General features: G+C 38.9%; 1 protein-coding gene across 1 annotated transcript; it reads right to left on the reverse strand.

Moving 5' to 3' along the window:
• Positions 1–12,539: 12,539 nt before the first annotated feature.
• On the reverse strand, positions 12,540–17,404 carry LOC306886870 (uncharacterized protein). The gene is made up of 3 exons (XM_079444217.1): positions 17,114–17,404; positions 16,111–16,618; positions 12,540–15,274 (listed from the first exon to the last, which is right to left on the reverse strand). The coding sequence occupies exons 1-3, from the start codon at positions 17,156–17,158 to the stop codon at positions 13,869–13,871; spliced, it is 1,959 nt and encodes a 652-aa protein (XP_079300343.1). The 5' UTR covers positions 17,159–17,404; the 3' UTR covers positions 12,540–13,868.
• Positions 17,405–17,759: the final 355 nt, after the last annotated feature.

The following is a 17,759-nucleotide window of genomic DNA, read 5'->3' on the forward strand; positions in this document are numbered from 1 at the left end:
GAGCATCCATTTCAATTAGCCTGTTATAATCTCCAGCACTTCGCGGTTCTGTGCTCTGCTTGTTCTACCATGATGCCAACACTCGATATTTGATCTAGACCCGGCAACCCTGACTATCCCGCCCTTTGGTTAGAAAAAAAGCACGAGTGGGCTCATGTGAGTGACCCTTTATGACCTTGACCACCTAAACTGAGGCCTTGGGTTTGGACTACCATGCCCCGGACACAGCGCCTTCCCGCCAGAAGTCTCTGGATCGTTTCATCAAACGCTGTCAAACAGCGCGAGCTAACTCACGGACCTCCCATTCCCAAATGCAAAGCGCGAAAACATCAATGGGATGCAACATCATTTACAAACACTGCCAATCAGCATTCATTGAGCAAGAACTTCATATTCAACACAGACATTAGGGAAGCATTCACATGAAATGGAGATGAAGGAAGACCCATGTCGATGTGCGGACGGACAGATGAATGGATGAGTGAATTTGTCTGCATGGGTGAATAGATAATTGGATAATATAAAGTTTGCATTCTGAAAGAAAGCAAGTGCTGAGAAGCGGCCACGCTTGCTGTCACTCAGTCATTAATAACTGCAGGCAAATTAAGCTGCTCTTAATTGAGATACTGGGCATGCATAATTATTTTTTGCATACATTGAATAAAATTATGGTAGGCCTATATGAGTAACGATGATGTATAGTTAGGGAGCTGAAACTCCTGGTCCTGATTCAGCAAATAGCCTACACAGGTAGCCTAAGTCGAGGCGATTCAGAGGGTATTACTTGAACCTCTAAAAGTTTTGTGTGTAGGCTAACATTTAGCTGGGGTTTCAAAAATTTCAGTGATTACAAAAGTAAAAAAATTTAAGTTACCTGGCGGTAAATAGATCGCGAACAGGCATAAGGTAGGCTATTTAAAACACGTTTTGGGTCATTATCACAATTTTTTCGTACCATTATAAATTAATGTCATTTTTTTTAAATCAGATTTACTATGACGTTAGTATTTTAAAAAGATTAACCAACATTCAGGGCGCCAAAATTCGAGTTGCTCGAGATGAATCTCAACAGATGCACTCCATTTTTAAAAGCTGGTTCCCCTGAAATCATTGTATATTTCTCACATTGTAGATACACAAAACCAACACAACACTGGGAGACCGCCGCTGCTTCATCCCCTCCTCCCGTACACCTCCACCTCTCTTCACTCTCTCCACTGGAGAAACTGCAAGGAACCGCGACGCGAAGGGCCGCACATAGCTGATCAATATTCGATTTAGTTGCTAATTTAGGGCCTTTCTATAGCTGTCATCCCGTGATGTATGAGTCCTAACCCGAGGTCGCCGTGGAAAAGGAGGAGGAGGAAAAAAGAAAAAAAATATCAAACACCAGTCAACTTTTCACTTAACAATAGACCGACTTGAATATTATTTATGGCCGAAAGCGCCACTTTATGGGTGAATTGCTCCTATCGCTGGCTGAATGATGAAGCGGGCCTGTACACACACAAGGGGTGAAAACGTGTAAGCACAGCTACCGTGCGCTGGATTGAATAAGAGCATGTACAGGCGACGAGGAAATATTCATTTCCAAAGACTTAACCGAGTGGCCTTTGCATAGCTGTAAGTGAGAGTGATTTTACCATTGCAGCATCTGGAGAGTCATGTTCAATTCAGCGCAGGCGCAGGTCAGGGACAAAATACTGTATGTAGGTGATGGTAAGCACTCAGTGAGAAACTTTCCGTTAATAGGTTACAAAAAAATGGATGGCAGTGTAAGAAAATTAGATATGACAAAAACACACAAGGCAGAAAATACAGCGATATTCATACTAACTCTCTCGCACGCACTAATATCTGCTTTATTTCGCCTCTTAATGTCTTCCCGATCGATCACCGGTCTCAGGATGTTATCAATAATTTGGAAGCTTGATTAACTTCAACGTTTCCATAACAATTCTTCGCGTTCATACTCTCCAGCATTTTTAATTAACACTTGCTTAATTAGCTCGAGATGGTATTGGACTATGATGGGTATTTGTATGGGGGAAGGCGGAAATTAACATAAAACGTCTCCTGATAAATTGATATATTATCAGGAAAGAAATGTTGTAGGAATTTCTAAGCGGAACGAATCATAAACAGACATCAATCAAAAGCAAGTAGCTCAAGACAACGTATAATTCTTTAAGAAAATTATTTAATCATTTATGCAAACGGAGTTAATTTCACAAAGAGAAAAAGATTAGAACCAAGGCAGAAAAGAATTTGTTGACTCACCAGAGTGGAGCAATAAACTCTAGCCAAATAAATCAAACATAAAACAACACATAAACTACTGCATAACATGAAGAATGACATATACAAATTTAGCATTTTGTGTTATGTATGTTTTTGCAAGATTATTTTCTAATAAACTTATGGTTGCATATAGTAAAATGTCATAAAACTATTAAGCTCCAAATAATGTGGCCTAGTACACTAGCAGTCAATATGAGGAAAACTCTATGACTACATGGTCACACTGTCATTGAACCTGAATTGTGATTAAGGCAATAGTCTCATGCTTCCTAATTACAATGTACATCGCAATTACAAATCTCCACAAGTGCTCTAATGACTATAGAAGTCCATTCTGAGTGATTAGGATAGGCAAATCAATACCAGCTCTAACTTTTGAAGTTGTGTGTCTGGGTGGAATCTGTGGCTTGTTTTATCAATTAACTCTTATGTAAAGATTGGCAAAGGCTAATCCTTATGGGATTAAGGGCCTATAAATGGCCGATGCCACTGGAAAATAATTAACTGCAGACTATGCAGCCATCAAGGTCTTAATATGTCAAGAGCTACTAATAATGCTTCTTTTGCATTGTCCTATGAACACTTTCAAAACATGACCGTAATTAAAAAAAAAAAAATCAGCCTCATCATTTAAGGTAACATTATATATGCAAACGCAGTTGGATGATTAGAAGCACTTACTCTGTGTGTATTAATCTGATATCATGTCTCCAAATGACAAACAGAACCCATCTCCTGCTTTGCATATGACAGGCCTAGGGGCCCAGCTGAGGCCTCCTGGCTCATTTGTATAATGACTTGAATGGGGTTAATCTTTTAGTTATTTTAAGCAGCACAAAAATACTCACATTCCCACCGGTCATATAATGGAATCAAAGCAGCATGTCCAACATGTTCCCTGAGTTAAATAAGCCTTATTAATAAATATGTTAATCCATTCCATTTAGTCTAATTTAGATTTGTTGGGTTGATATGTATGCTTGGATTCCCTTAAACTGCATATGCATGCTATTTTTCAGATCCTGCATTGGAGGTCTACAACAATTATACTGGTTACATAATATTATGCAAAATATGCAATAGTATATTGACCGCAAAGGATTAAAGGGATTGTTCCCCCCAAAATGAAAATTCTGTCATTATTTACTCACCTTTATGTTGTTCCAATCCTGTATATCTTTCTTCTGTGGAACACTTTTACAGTGAAGCACACCTACAGTTCCTTTAAAACAATCACAGCTTTAAAAAGTATGATCTCCACAATATGACTAAAAACCAATGAAACGTTTGCTCAAAGGTGGGATACTAGATTTATAGTTTATAGGAATCTACAGTGATGATTATCAGGGTTGACTGACCTCTGTGTCCCATCTGCTTAACTGACAGATGACTGACAGCCAGTCAGAGAGGGGAAAAACACAAGAGTTAGAGTTATGTGAAACAGAAGCAAGACTATGGAAAACACAGAAAACTAAACTTGCAGAGCACACAAGTTATTAATGTGATACTACTATCAGACAAAAAGGTAATCTCCACTGAAGGGAAATATGTAAACACTCATAACAGCTTAACTCAGATGAGGATGTGGGACGAAGGACGAGAAATCAAATGGCTAACAGGTCCCTCCAGACAAATCTGAAGGCCCTCAGTGCTGCTCCCTCTCTGATTTCCTCCTAACCTCTCCTTCCCCTCATCTCCCAATTCTCCACAAACATCGTCCCCCTAAACTAGCTGGGCTCTGGGGACTTCTGAGGGAAGACGGGAGCCGCGGAAAGCAGGTGAGAGAGTGAGTGAGGGAGAGGAGAGGGGATAAGGAGATTGAAGCGTTTCTAATTTGAATAAACCCTTCGGCAGACTAAAACTGGCAGCCGGCTTCCCCTCTGTGCACAGGAAAAGAAAGCAAAGTAAAGAAAAAGGAAAGGAGGCAGGGCAAGAGGAAAGCAGAGATAGATGGGGGGATATAGAGATGTCTCCACATGCATTTGGCTCTGGAGTATGAGAGTTTGGGCTGGAAGGGGGGGGGGATGAGAAAGAGATGTTGGAAAACAACAGAGCTAGATGAGGTGAAGAGATTGGACCTCAACAAAAGAAATAAAACATTGAGATGGGACTTTCTAGGACTAAAAGGGCGGGGGAGACAAAAAGTGAAACCAAATATGTGATTTTAAAAATGACCAGACCCAAGCTTTTCCCTCTTGGTCAAAAGTCTCTCCACTACTTCAGCTCTCCTCTATCTGCCTGTCTTTTTCTCACACAATTGCTCTCTTGTAAATAAAGGTTCTTGTTAGATAAAAAAAGCATTTTACAGTGCAATGCCAAAAGAACCTGTTTAAATTACTCAAAAAACGTTTCTCTTCAGTTCTTTAGCCAGCTATGTGCCTATGCTTTACATAATCCAGATGGCTGATCTGAAGAATCAAGAATCTTCTCATGAAAAACTAACTCAAGATCCCTATACAGAAAAATTATTAATTGCTGAACCTGCTATAAAAGAGCATTCATATAATATTCAAAACAATAATTCATAATCACGTTCTGGAAAGAATTTTGAGATACTTGTTTCTTGGTTTGACTTGTATTTACTTTTTATGCTAGTCTGTCTAAAGACTTTGAAGAATAGGCTACATAGCGAGAAATGTAGGCCTATAGTTTGTAAAAACGTCCATTTCAGCTTTTAGAAACATAGACTGGAATTCCGGATTTTGACCCACGCCATTGTAAAATAATGAGAAATAGCCTACACCGCACACAGATGATGACACGATACAATTACCGAGGCGAGAAACACGTTTCTGTTAAAGGATACTAGTAGGTCTAACAAAAAAGGAGGAGATAAGGAGGGAGAAGATCTCTCTAACACCTACACACAGCGTAAGAGAGAGCGACAGCGAGAGGGAGAGAGAGCGAGAGAAACACACAAGAACTGGCTCCGGCTTCAGCGGCGCTGAAGTGAAGCGGCGACGCTGGGAGAACCATAAATCTTCATATAGAGGCTGTTTTGATTAATGCAGCCGAGTCGAGCTAGGGGGCTGGACCTATCCCATTACGCCCTAATGGAAGATGGAGCGCCGCTGTCTCCACCACTAGGCCCCTGTCATTTGTTCCACTTTGCAGTCCATTTGGCCGAGAGACTACAAGCCACTCCATCAAAAATATTTTCAGAGTTAATTTCCGCCCGCTTAATTCGCCTTGATTCGGATTGCGTATCGAATGGCAGGATCGATTTTCGCCTGGCGTCTAAATTAAATAAAAGAGGGGGGGGGGGGGGGGGTATACTTTAAGGCCGTGTTTTCTTTCTTTTCTCTTTTCCATTCTTTCTCTCCCCCTTTTCCAGCTATCCCTCACTTTAAGTCCATATTATTCTTTTTCCCTTGTTGCATCTCATTTCCCTCTCTCCTTTGGCTGTTACAGATATTATAGGGGGTGGGGCATGACGGTGTATTACACATAATCCGAGATCGAGGGAAAGACAAATGGAATGGGGTGATAGATATATGGATCTTTCCAGAAACTGTAAACGGGCATATCAAACAGGACAAAACAGAAAAAAAAAAAACTTTCACAATACTCCCAACAATGTGCTTTCCTTTTAACAGAAAGTTTAAAAAGTACATTGTAAAGTTTTGGTTATGCAAATTTACATTTTAATTAAAATAACAACAAAGATGCAAATAATGACAAGATTTGTGTTTATTAATATTCCATCTGATTACGCAATTTATTCGAGAGGTATGCGGTTGCCATGGTTACCGCCTCAATCAACTGCGATTACAATTAATTTACTGTTTTTTTTTCAGTGACTTACCGTTCAGTAAGAAAAAGTTATATTGTATTAAAACCTTGTTTAAACATATTATGTTTTAAAAGAATACTTACTTTAAAAATACATATTCTTTCCATTAAAAGTAACTAAATTATTGTGGTTAGAAATTCACAAAGCACCATAATTATTCATTATTAGATAAAACAGATAAAAGAAAAAAAACACATGTATCGTACGTGCTTTGAAGACGTGGAAAAATAATAAAGAAAAAGTAGCCAAAAGAAATGGAGAGAAGGGTAAAAAGCGCAGTGACAAATTGGTCGAGTGTGTCGCGAATTCCCTTTTAGATTTAAAGCTGCATGTAGCCCATCGTCATATCTTTCCAGAGTAATTTATTTTCCCATTTCTCTCTCTTCCTCAGCCCCTCTCTGTGAATTTATCTGTTGGACCCCGCGCGTGCTCCAGTCACGTGCGATTGAAGAGGGGGGGAAAGTCAATAAAAGTCTCCAGCGACAACTGTTTCCCCCCTTGGGCTCTTGCACTTCTCGTACTCTTTCTTTTCCTCTTTTGTTTATATCCAGAATCCTTTCTGTTTTGCAGCCAACTTTGGTGTGAAATTACATTGAATAAAACAATAATATTACCATAAAACTAGTAACACTATTCTCCTATTATAGTAAAAATTTAAGGGACATTTTGTCAAGTTTTTTTTTTTTTTAAGTCAAAGTGCATTCAAAGTAATTATGCTGAAATAATTGATCAGTTGATCCTGTAACTAGAAACACCAAATCCTCTCACAGCCGGATCATTTAAACACACAAAATAGCCAAAATGTTGAATTATCTGGTACATCTTCCCTGACAAACTTTGACCGTATCTAAGGGCTTGTCAGTGAAACACAAGGTGTTTCAAACCCCATGAAACTACAACAAGGTTTGACTTTGCAGCCACCCCATGGAGACAAAGACGATGGTTAAGACAAACCCAGATGTGACCATATCGACTCGTTTCAGGCCACCAATATACTCTCTCTATCTAAGTCCACACATCAGTTATTGTCTGATTCTTGAGAAAAATGCCCCAACCTAGAATAATGAATAAATACACAACGTACACAGTCAACAGGCCTCTGGTAAGATACACACTGTGTCAATATTAATCTTACTGACAGAAGATCGAAATATAGGAACTGTCACACGTCATCTTTCCTCGCTCCTGTCTCTCCATGGAGTGGGGGTTCAGACAGAGAAAGAGTGTGAGAGAAATAGTCAGAGAAAGAGAAAACATGAAAGTGAAACAACAACCGAAATGTGATAAACACAGAAAAGGAAAGAGATGTACGTACGGAAATTAACACAGCAAAAAGAACAGCACCGGGAAATTTAACAGGGTAGATAGTATAACAGCTAAGTGAGGTGTTGGAGGAAAGAAAGAGGGAAAAGAAGGACTGACAAGAGGAAAAGTGGACGATGCACAGCGAGAAAAGAGATATAGAGGGCCCACCAGGGATCGTTTTACGAGCATCCAATTGCTTTCATTGGGGCACTACTCTCTCTCTGTCAATTTCCTTATCGTGGCCTTGATTTAATTTATAGACCTGCTTGAAGCCTTTCAGCTCACACTGTAACATAACAATGTGTAGCAAGCAGTGGCATAAGTCAACAGAAAATCTGCCGTAGACCTACGAACAGCCTACAGTACTATCGTTCCTATTCCCTAATCCATCTAAGTCAGAAGTTTTTAACCTTTTTCAGCTCTAGGACTCTTCAGTGGACAGAGATAGACCAGGGACCAAAACCAAACATGCATACAGTACCATATTAATGTATACATCATTTTATAATGTTGATTTTGCACGGTCATTAATATAATAGTAATTAATGTGCTTCTTAAACATTTTATTTAATAAAACTTTAGTTTCTTAACTTTGATCTAAATTACTAGCGGTCTGAGTAGCAGTAAAAATTTCTGCTAACAGCCATTAACAAAAGTATTTGTTGTAAAAACAATTCATGTGCTCAGAGCTTTCAACTAGTCTTAAGAATGAAGAGGGAAACTAGTTGAATACAAAGATGAAAAAATCTGCCCTTCAGTCTTTGGGAATGCAGAGGTTAGATACTGACCATAACGAAGACTGGAGGGCAATGTACAAGGTTCTTATTGGCAGACAATTGTCTTTGAGTTAGCAGCTATTAGCACCAATTATGGGATATTAGTCCACTCAGGCCTAGTTCATTACAGAAGCCCTTAATTACAAGTATCCCGACCCTGTTAAAACGTTTTATTAGGGATATTAAACATATCATATAGGCTGTGATTACCATGTGCTATGCACAAAAATTAGCTGAATATCACTGAATAATTTTAAATACTGAAGGCTCTAATCCAATAAATTTAAATACAGATAAGTTTGCTGCTTCATAAAATAAAATATTGATTTTTTTTATGTGGAAATTTATAAAGCAGCTGGTGATTGACCACACTAAAATATTAAGTACTATTAATACATTTGCTTGTGCAACATTTTAGTAAGTGTATTGAAACACATTCGTGCAGATACAGTCAAACAAAAAAATTATTCGAACACCAGATATAATTTTTGATATATTTTCAATAGTGGGTGCAGGAAACTATAGTTCATTTATGTAAGTGAGGATAGCAAAATAAAGTAAACTGTGACATATTATACCCAAAAATTCTTCACACAGTGAAACCAGTAAAACGGTTAAAAATTTGGGACCAAATATTATTCCGACACTTTGACCTGACCATGTTTTGCTTAAGTGTTTTTCTTTAAGTTTTGCTAATGCAAACTTTCTACACCACAGACTCAACAAAATTAAGCATTACTTGGTAATTAGTTGACCTAAATTGGTATTATCCAACTGTGTACTTAAATTTAACAGCTGACAGCTATTCAACATAATTCATTACTTTCTATCAAATTTATCTGATATTATCAAGATGAATTTATTTAACTCATATTTTATTACCATTTTCTATAATGAATAAACTGTGATAATGTGAGAAATGTTTAAGGTGTGACATTTTGGTTTGACTGTAGATAGACAGACAGACAGACAGATAGATAGATAACGTGCCTAGTAATGAGTGGGAAATGATATTAGATTGAGGCAAAATTTGGGCCCATTATGTAAAAAAAAAAAAAAACTTCTGAAAACATAGTGGACGCATATAACACTTAATAAAGCAAGGCACGTGGAAATGATCATCAACTATTTTGAACTTTTACCTTTAGTGCTTTAATTGCAATAGCAAGCGGTAGTGTCTGACTGAGCACAGACGATAATGACTCTGAAGTCAGCATCCTAAGCTCAGTCACCTTTGGTCTCTGTGGTCACTACCTGTGTTCAGCATTAAGGATTAAAGCCTTATCAACTGGAGCAGAGTTGTCAGGATCCACACTCACAGCCAGATTACAGGTTGTGATCCGTTAATAAGTTAATTCACAGCAGATCAAAATGAGATTTATTCATTACACCGACCCCAGGCACAGCTACCATCGTTCCTTTCGGGCTCACATTGCCTTATTCTCTTATGATCTGCTCAGACCTGCACAATTATCATCTGGTCACACTGTCAGGCCTCTGCTCTCTCTTCTTCACTCACAGTATTTCAGCAGGCCTGCGTCTTTTCCCACACCTCCTCTCTTCTAGCTACATTCTTTTGATCCCACTATTTGACTCCTCTAAACAACACGTCTGCTTGGCGTCTTTCTCCTCCCGCGCTCCCTTGAGTTGTTGTGTTATTCTTGTCTTCCCCTCCTTACTCTCGTGTCTCTCATCCCCGTGCTCTCTTCCTGCTCACTGAGGCCACATCGTCCCAGCCAGTTATCCCTTTTCCCTCTCTCTCTCCTTCCCTCCCGCGCTCTTTCCCTTGTGATAAACGAGGCTGTCTGTTGGGTGCAGTTCATATTTACTGAGTAGGGGAGCGCACACTGTCAGTCTCCCTCACCCTCCACATCTCTATCCCTGTGCTAAACAGACACCCAGAGCCAAAGGTTAGGACATAAGAGCGGACTGGGGAGGAGAAGTAAGGAGGAGAAGAAAGGAGCAGTTGTGGACTGTAGATTTGGGGCTATATGAGAAGCACCAGCGCTGGGAGGCGTACAACATATAAAAAGATGGCAATTGTGTGCACCATGATGCTAATCGAAAATGAGAAGCTTCTCATTTCGAGTTTGACAGCACCGACCCTACTCGTTTTCTGTGCTAACCATCCTCCCCTAAGCAAAACTCACAGCATCTTTTCACTGTCTTTTGTGCACCTGAGCTTTTAGGCAGTTAATACGTGCCAAGAAAGTACCATGACCAAAAAAACACCTAAAATACAAAGTTTCATCTACGCCTACATAAACCAGCCCTCACGCACGGCTTGTGTTATTCGCAGGGAGTGGAAAGTGGTGATTTGACCTCTGTTATAACCCTTTCATGAATGAGAGAAGTGGATTTGGGCTTGGCTGAGCCCAAAGGGACACAGACACAGCCGCCCTAAAGCCCCCTGAAGACCACGAAAGCCGGCGGCTCTTCCCACACACTGACCTCTGAGGCCAACAAGCGCCAAAACCACTGCAGCGAGACAACACTGTGACACCGGCACACCAAAGCCAACAATGTGTTCCTTCAGCAAATTGACAAGAGTATTGAGAGAAAATTGGATTCCTGGAATTACATATAAAAAATTGGAGATGGGGGGGAAAAATGTGCAAGAGGGCTCTTATTTAATTCAACATTGAAGTAATTAAATTTTAGAGTATTCTAGAGACGGTCAGTCAGAAAACTGCCTGTAAATAAGGTACAGTTTCAGCACTGACCTTTGATGGAGCATTTTATCAAAGAACACAGGTCAGATCACAGGTCAAAGATCAAACTGTGATCTCAGAAAACAAGTCAACACATTTGTTAGCATAGCAGCTATGTAGTAAACTAAAGGCTGGAATACACTACATGACTTCTACATAGATTCCTGTCCGAATTGTCTGGAGGTGTCAATGCCAGTCTGCAGATTTTGAGCAGTCGCAGTTCTCAGAAAGTCGTTTAGTGTATGATGGGCCCCAACTCTTTTTTTTTTTTTCAGACCATCCTGATTCCATGCAGTTGGAGCATATCCAACATGGTTGATGTTTGAGCCAATATTAGAACACACATTGTTTTCATTTGTGATGCGTTTCCGCAAAGAGGTGCGAGTTTCAAAGTTTCTTTTGTGTGTGTGTTCGAAAGGACTTGAAAGTCTAGTGGTGTGATCCTTAGTCGTTTAATGTATGATGTTGAGTTTTTACAAAGCAATAGCTTTGTAACCATTTACAAAGTCGGCAAGTCTGTTCAGATTTTCAAAGTCGTGTAGTGTATTCCATTACCGTTCTCACAAATAGCTTTCTTGCGTCAAAAACACGAGACGCAGTGACTGGTTCCCGAAAAGGCTAAAAACGTCGCGAGAAACGAGCAGCAATGTCGTCGGTGTGCCTAATGAATACATCGAAAAAAACATGTAAAAGCAGCTCAGTATGATTTTATGATAATAATTTGACACGGAGACGAGGGAGTAACGCAAACAGAAATGCATGTTATGCATTAGAAGCTGTTATGTTTTTTCACTTGTTTGTGTGAAGTAACCCAGCAGGTTGTCTCATTGTGGGAAGAATGAGAAGCACAGGAGAGAGACAGATGGCACTTCCTAATTCCCAAAAGCACACTTTGACAGATATCTGTTTCCCCCTGGTGCCCCAAAGCAGGAACTGCTACCAAATTGTAACGTTTGTGGCCATTTCTAAACATACATTATACAATATACATTCTTTAGAGAGTGACTGATATGGCTAGTGAAATACAGAAGCAGTGTTTGTAAAGCATATATTCAAAAACTCAAAAGGTTTACCCATGTTACTCTGTCTCCAACGGTCATTTCTGTCCGTACCCTGTAAAACAAGAAAATCATGTGAGGGAAAAAAAAAAAACCTGTCATGTAATCTGTCTCAATTTTCAAAATCTATTCATTTTGTGCATGTAGCTCACCTCCCTATCACCCGATCTTTAGGAGCCGTGCTTGTTCTGACAATTATTATTACTACAGCAACAGAGAGAATTAAAACACACTCCCTTCCATACATTTTCCCTGACCCTCCTCTCAGACAAGAGGCTTGCTAAATGAAAAATGGACATGCTTTAAAAAGTATTGATTCCAGCTTTAAACAAAGGTAGACTCAATATTACTTAGCCCTAAATACATCTTTGTTATCTGTGTCGGTGCACCAGTCACGCTGCTGTCCTCGTAATCGCAGACATAAAAATAATAGGGCTATTCCCCCAACATTGACTGAAGCAGACCTGTTTGGGCCCTTTGACCAAGTGATCCATCTATTGGCTTTGAGCATTTGCACAGACTGCAACGATGCATTGGTTGCCTGTGCGCAAGCTGAGAAGGAAAGACAAAAAGACAATGGTTTAGACAAAATGGACATGGTTTACATATTGCATTTACTGTTTTAAGATAAGAATACAGTTTCAGATGCACAGTTCAAGCCAATACAATGACAAAACCACTGCATTAAGTTTTATGTAGCACAACTCATTTGATTTCATCATCTATTTAAAAAAAAAAAAAAACTGTGAACATATCTTAAACCTTCATACTCATTTTTTTATATTACATCAGGAATACCAGTGCTTCAACGTATAAAGGTAAAATTATTTCATATTAACTAGCCACAATAATAATAAAATGATCTTACTCTCAGAATACTTTGGCATTGAACAGTGACATTAAATGGATCAACTACAACAATGAACTGAAAAATAACCAACCCATTACAGTTTTTACTTGGAGAAAATTCAACACATTTCAACAGATTTACAGTGCCCTCCATAAAGCATTAGAATGGCAAATACAAAATTGCTTTTTTTGTTGCACACAAGGCATCTGAAAATGATTAAAAATGAGTAAAAGGCAATAGTACATACACTGTAAAAAAAACTGTTGTTTCAACTTAAAATATTTTTTTACCCCACTGACTTAAAATTTTTAGTTTAGTCAACTTTACATTTTAAGTTACTCAATGTTAATTTAAGGGACAACTGGAACATTTTAGTTAACTAAACTAAACTATTTAAATCAGTGGTGTAACAAATTATTTTAAGTTGAATTTTTTTTTTTTTTACAGTGTACTTTCATATTAACACAAAACTTAATTAATGAAACTCAAAAATCACCACTACACAGTGTACATGTGTTGAAACAGAAATAAAAATTCTGTAATTTTGCCTCACATTCATCTTTTATTCATATTTGCAGATGCCTTTGGTACAGCAGAGAAAGACCTCAAATTACAGATGATGCAGCCCATCATACAGCTCACAGATTAATATTTAATAATAACCATAGAATATTATTAGGCCACAGCAGAAGTAGAAATCTCATCTTCATTCATTCTTGTGAACCAACAGTGTCTTTAAATGGTTAAATATGAACTTTAAATTATTTACCAGTTCAAGCTATACTGCTAATGACGCATGTACCTAGACAATTTAAAGCTCAGTTAATTTGCCAGATTTACTACCCATATTAACAAAAATATTTGTAAGGCATTAATTCTATTCAATCGATATCTCCAATGGAGTTGAGCATGCAAAATAGCTATAATATTAAACCTATAGTCCAGAAAGGAAGACTATGCATCTGGATTCAGTCATTTTTAAGAAGTAAACTGATTTCCAATTCGTCGATGAACTCCCAATTCATTTTCCTCAATGAAACTGAGATTAGACAGAAGTAGTGCAGCTCTCCATCCTTATATATGCTTTTCCATGTGTTGAGAAAGATGATGCGTGCGAGTGAAGGTGCGGAGACACCGTGGGCAGCTGTATGGCCTCTCGCCCGTGTGTGTTAATTTGTGTAACTTCAGGTGCTGGGGCATGAGAAAACTCTTCCCGCACTCTGTACACTTGTAGGGTCTGTGGCCCGTATGACTGCGCCTGTGCTTGCTCAGGTCGCCCGAGTTGTTGAAGCGGCGGTCGCAGTCAGAACAGGCGAAGGGTTTTTCCCCTGTGTGTCTCCTCATGTGTTTGGTCAAATCGCCAGATTGGGCGTAGCTGGAGCCGCACTGCTCGCAGCGGTACGGTTTCTCACCGGTGTGCGTTCGCATGTGGTTTTTCAAGTGTGAGATGCGGACAAAACGTTTGGTGCAGACGTTGCACTGGTATGGTCGCTCGCCCGTGTGAATGCGTAAGTGTTTCTTAAGCACATCCTCCCGAGAAAATGTCTTTGTACATTCTCTACACTGCAGCATTCGCTCGGAGTTGTGCGCTCTTTGGTGGACCTTCACGTACCTCAGAGCAGAGAACATTTTGCCACAGTCTGGGCATGAAAATGGTTTTTCCTTGGAGTGAACTTGTTGGTGGATGCGAAGCGTCGATCGGTGGCTGAATCTCATCCCACATTGGGGGCAAGGGTATGGCCTTTCGCCCGTGTGGGTTCGCAGATGGCATCTGAGGTGGGCCATCCTCGAGAACGCTTTACCACATTCGGGACACTTGAATGGACGGATTCCTGTATGTATGACTTTGTGATTCCGCAGACTTCCCATATCATGAAATCCATGGCCGCAGACTTCACAGACGCACGGCTTCTCACCAGTATGAATGCGTTTGTGTATCGTCAGGCATTGAAGTGTGGAGCAGTTCTTGCCACAGTCTCGGCACAAATAGCCACGGTCCTTGCAAATGGGTTCGTTGACACCCACCTTGGGTTTCTTCTCTTCCTCCTCCTCATGGCAACGATGTGGTCCGAGACCCCAGACTCCAGCAAAGCTTTGACCGCATTTAGCACAACTAATTTGTCCATCTTTACACTCTGTGGCTAAGCCATGGCATCTACGGCAGTGGTTTTTCAGGTTACCGATGTAATCGAAGCTGCGATCACACTGTGGGCAGGTGTAGCGTTTTCGGATAGGTTTGGGTGTAGGGAGGTGAGCCTTGCGCACATGGGTCTCCAGCTGCCTCTGAGAGAAGAACCGATAGTGGCACGATGAGCAGCTGAGCATCCTGGAGGATATTTTAGAGCAGTTGTAGACTTTGTGGTTTTTCACCCATGCCAGGTATTCACTTCGATGGCACCATTTGAGGTGTTTGTCCAAGTATGTAAAGTCAGTGAAAGTCACAGAGCAATGAGGACAAGGAAAAATCAGGGAGGAGGAAGCTGTGGAGAGGAAAAGGGACAGAAAAATATGCCAACTGATAAAGGAACAGTCTAATCTTCTTAGGTTTAGGTTATCAAATTTATTTGATCAATACCTAAAATTAGATAATAATCATACAAATAAATATTTATATATATATTTTATTTTGAAATAAATGTTACACTTCATTATAATCAAATTACTGGTCAATTTCATTATAAACATTCTATATTTTTAAGTACAGTAGATATCTGTTTTAAATACATGGTAAATTGGTTAACAGGCAGTGACATTAATGTTAGCAAAAACTACATGAAAAAAAAACTTGTTGAATTGGAAGAACTGAAACTAAATTAACATTTTCATTACTCTAAAATATATCTAATCTAAAATATATTAAATGTGTATTATTTATGAATTTTTAACTTTATTATAATTTAATTTTTACATTTCATTATAAAGTGATATATTTATAGGCATCAATGTTTGATACAGAAAATATTGTATAATTGTATTATTATACAAATTGTATAAGAATCATTCATTAAGCATAAATATGCCACTAGATGACACTAGACAGCCCTGAGATATTCAGTGACACAATTTAAATTAACATTAACTTTGGCTGAAAACAATACTAAAAACTAATATAAAAACCAAATACACTGAAATTATATATTACTATTAAATTATATATATATATATAAACCCTAATACTATACTAAAAATTCAAACTAAACTATAAAATAGATTTTTTTTTTAAGGTTTCAGGATTTCAAAACATGTCTCTTGCTATCAACTTTAATATATGTAAACTGTGTAATTCACAATTGGGCATATTAAATAAATGTATTACCTGTGTTTTTCTCCAGGCCAGAATCACCCACAGAATTTTCATCTAGCGTCTCAAGTTTCACTTCCTTCCAGCTGTCATTCTCCTCCTTCACTATCAAAGTAGACTCTCTCTGCAGCACTTCAAAAATGTCAGGCTCAGTTTTGACCTGAAAACTAGGTGGGTTTAAAGGGACACAGTCTGGTTCTGTCTTTGGGACGAATGCTCTGAAAGCAGGAGGATGAGGCTGCAAATGGACTTTCTGCTGCTTCTGTTGTTCAGAGGACACCGTCAGGACTCCCAAAGCTTCCAGCTCTCCTTCTTCTGGTTTGATCTGTGTGACCGCAGGACAGGTGTCCACAGCACAGTCCTGAGTGGCATTAGATGTTTTGGTTTCATTTGTGTCAGAACTAATGCCATCACCATTTGTTGGCAATGGCTCTTTATCACAATTTGGCAGTTGTTTGGTTTTCTTTTTTCTGGATAACTTTTTTTTCTTTAGCAAGTTAGCTTTCATCTTCTTGTGCACAACCTAAAGAAATGTTTGAGAAGGACAATAATAGAGTTTACGGTTTATTTACAATACATTCCTGGTATAGCATTTATATTATTAGAATTATAATTTCTTATTTTTAAAGAAAATGCAAACTAATAGGTGAAAGCTTCTCTTCTCTAATCTCAAATTCCAATATCAAGTAAGGCATTTGAATAAAAAAATAAAATTAGCTGGAAAAACTATGTTTTTGGAACATGGTAGCGAGTTTAAATTGGTCTAACAGCCTGGACAAACTAGTCTAGCTGGTTTACCAGCGTGGCCAAGTAGGTGGTCTCAGTCAGATCAGCTGAAAATGGCTCAAAACTCCAGTAAAACCAGCGAAGAAGACGGTCTGACCAGGCTGGGATAACTAAGGCTGGTTTGTGTTTTTCAGCAGGGATGTTTAATCATGAAGGTTCATGTAGCTCATGTGGGTTGCAGACATGCAGATGTAAACAGAAGTTGATTAAATAAAGCACAAAATGTTCTTACCGGAAATACTAAACCTTTAGTTAATCTGCTGCATTTAGGCGGCATTGAATAATGGATTGCGCTGCAGAGTGTTGATTGTCCTGTGGACTGTCACAGCCCTCAGCGTACAGCATCCTACAGCTCAAACAGCCACCGCTAAAATCACACCAACTCGTCTAGTTATACTAGTGAAAGTATAGCTATAAAAGACCTGGAGCAGTTTGCATTGACCTTGTTTCTCAGGTCTGAAATACGTTATAACGATGCTGTTATAGATACTAGGTAAAGCCAGCAACTACAACCTTTCAAAATAAGGTCAACGCTGACGCAGCTTTTCAAAATAAAAGTTCCTGAACCCCCCGACCCCCTTTTTTTTGGGTGGAAATATTTAAAACTTGCTAATAAAATAATTTTAAACTCATTAAAATCACGTAAATGTGCGTAAATACAGTGTGTTTTGATAAATGTATCCGCATTTTCTTAGCATAACGTTAATAGAGATAAATCCACCTAACTTAAGCTAGATGATTAAGATACCTCATTTCAATCAGAACTCAATTTTAATCAAATGTGCAGCTACCGTTTTTGGTTTTACACTGCAGTAGGTAATTTTATTCTCAGTCTCATTTTTCGAAAAAGTGTCAAATCAGGTACAAAAAGACAACAC

Source organism: Barbus barbus (assembly GCF_936440315.1).
Source record: "Barbus barbus genome assembly, chromosome: 21".
Classification (NCBI taxonomy): Eukaryota; Metazoa; Chordata; class Actinopteri; order Cypriniformes; family Cyprinidae; genus Barbus; species Barbus barbus.

What these genes read in the sequence shown, in the direction of transcription:
- LOC306886870 (XM_079444217.1), bottom strand. Translation starts at nt 17,158, where the DNA reads ATGCCGCCTAAATGCAGCAGATTAACTAAAGGTTTAGTATTTCCG. An exon ending in CTAAAGGTTTAGTATTTCCG is followed by an intron (nt 16,619 to 17,113) that starts GTAAGAACATTT and finishes ACATTTCTTTAG; the next exon opens with GTTGTGCACAAGAAGATGAA. An exon ending in TGGCCTGGAGAAAAACACAG is followed by an intron (nt 15,275 to 16,110) that starts GTAATACATTTA and finishes TCCTCTCCACAG; the next exon opens with CTTCCTCCTCCCTGATTTTT.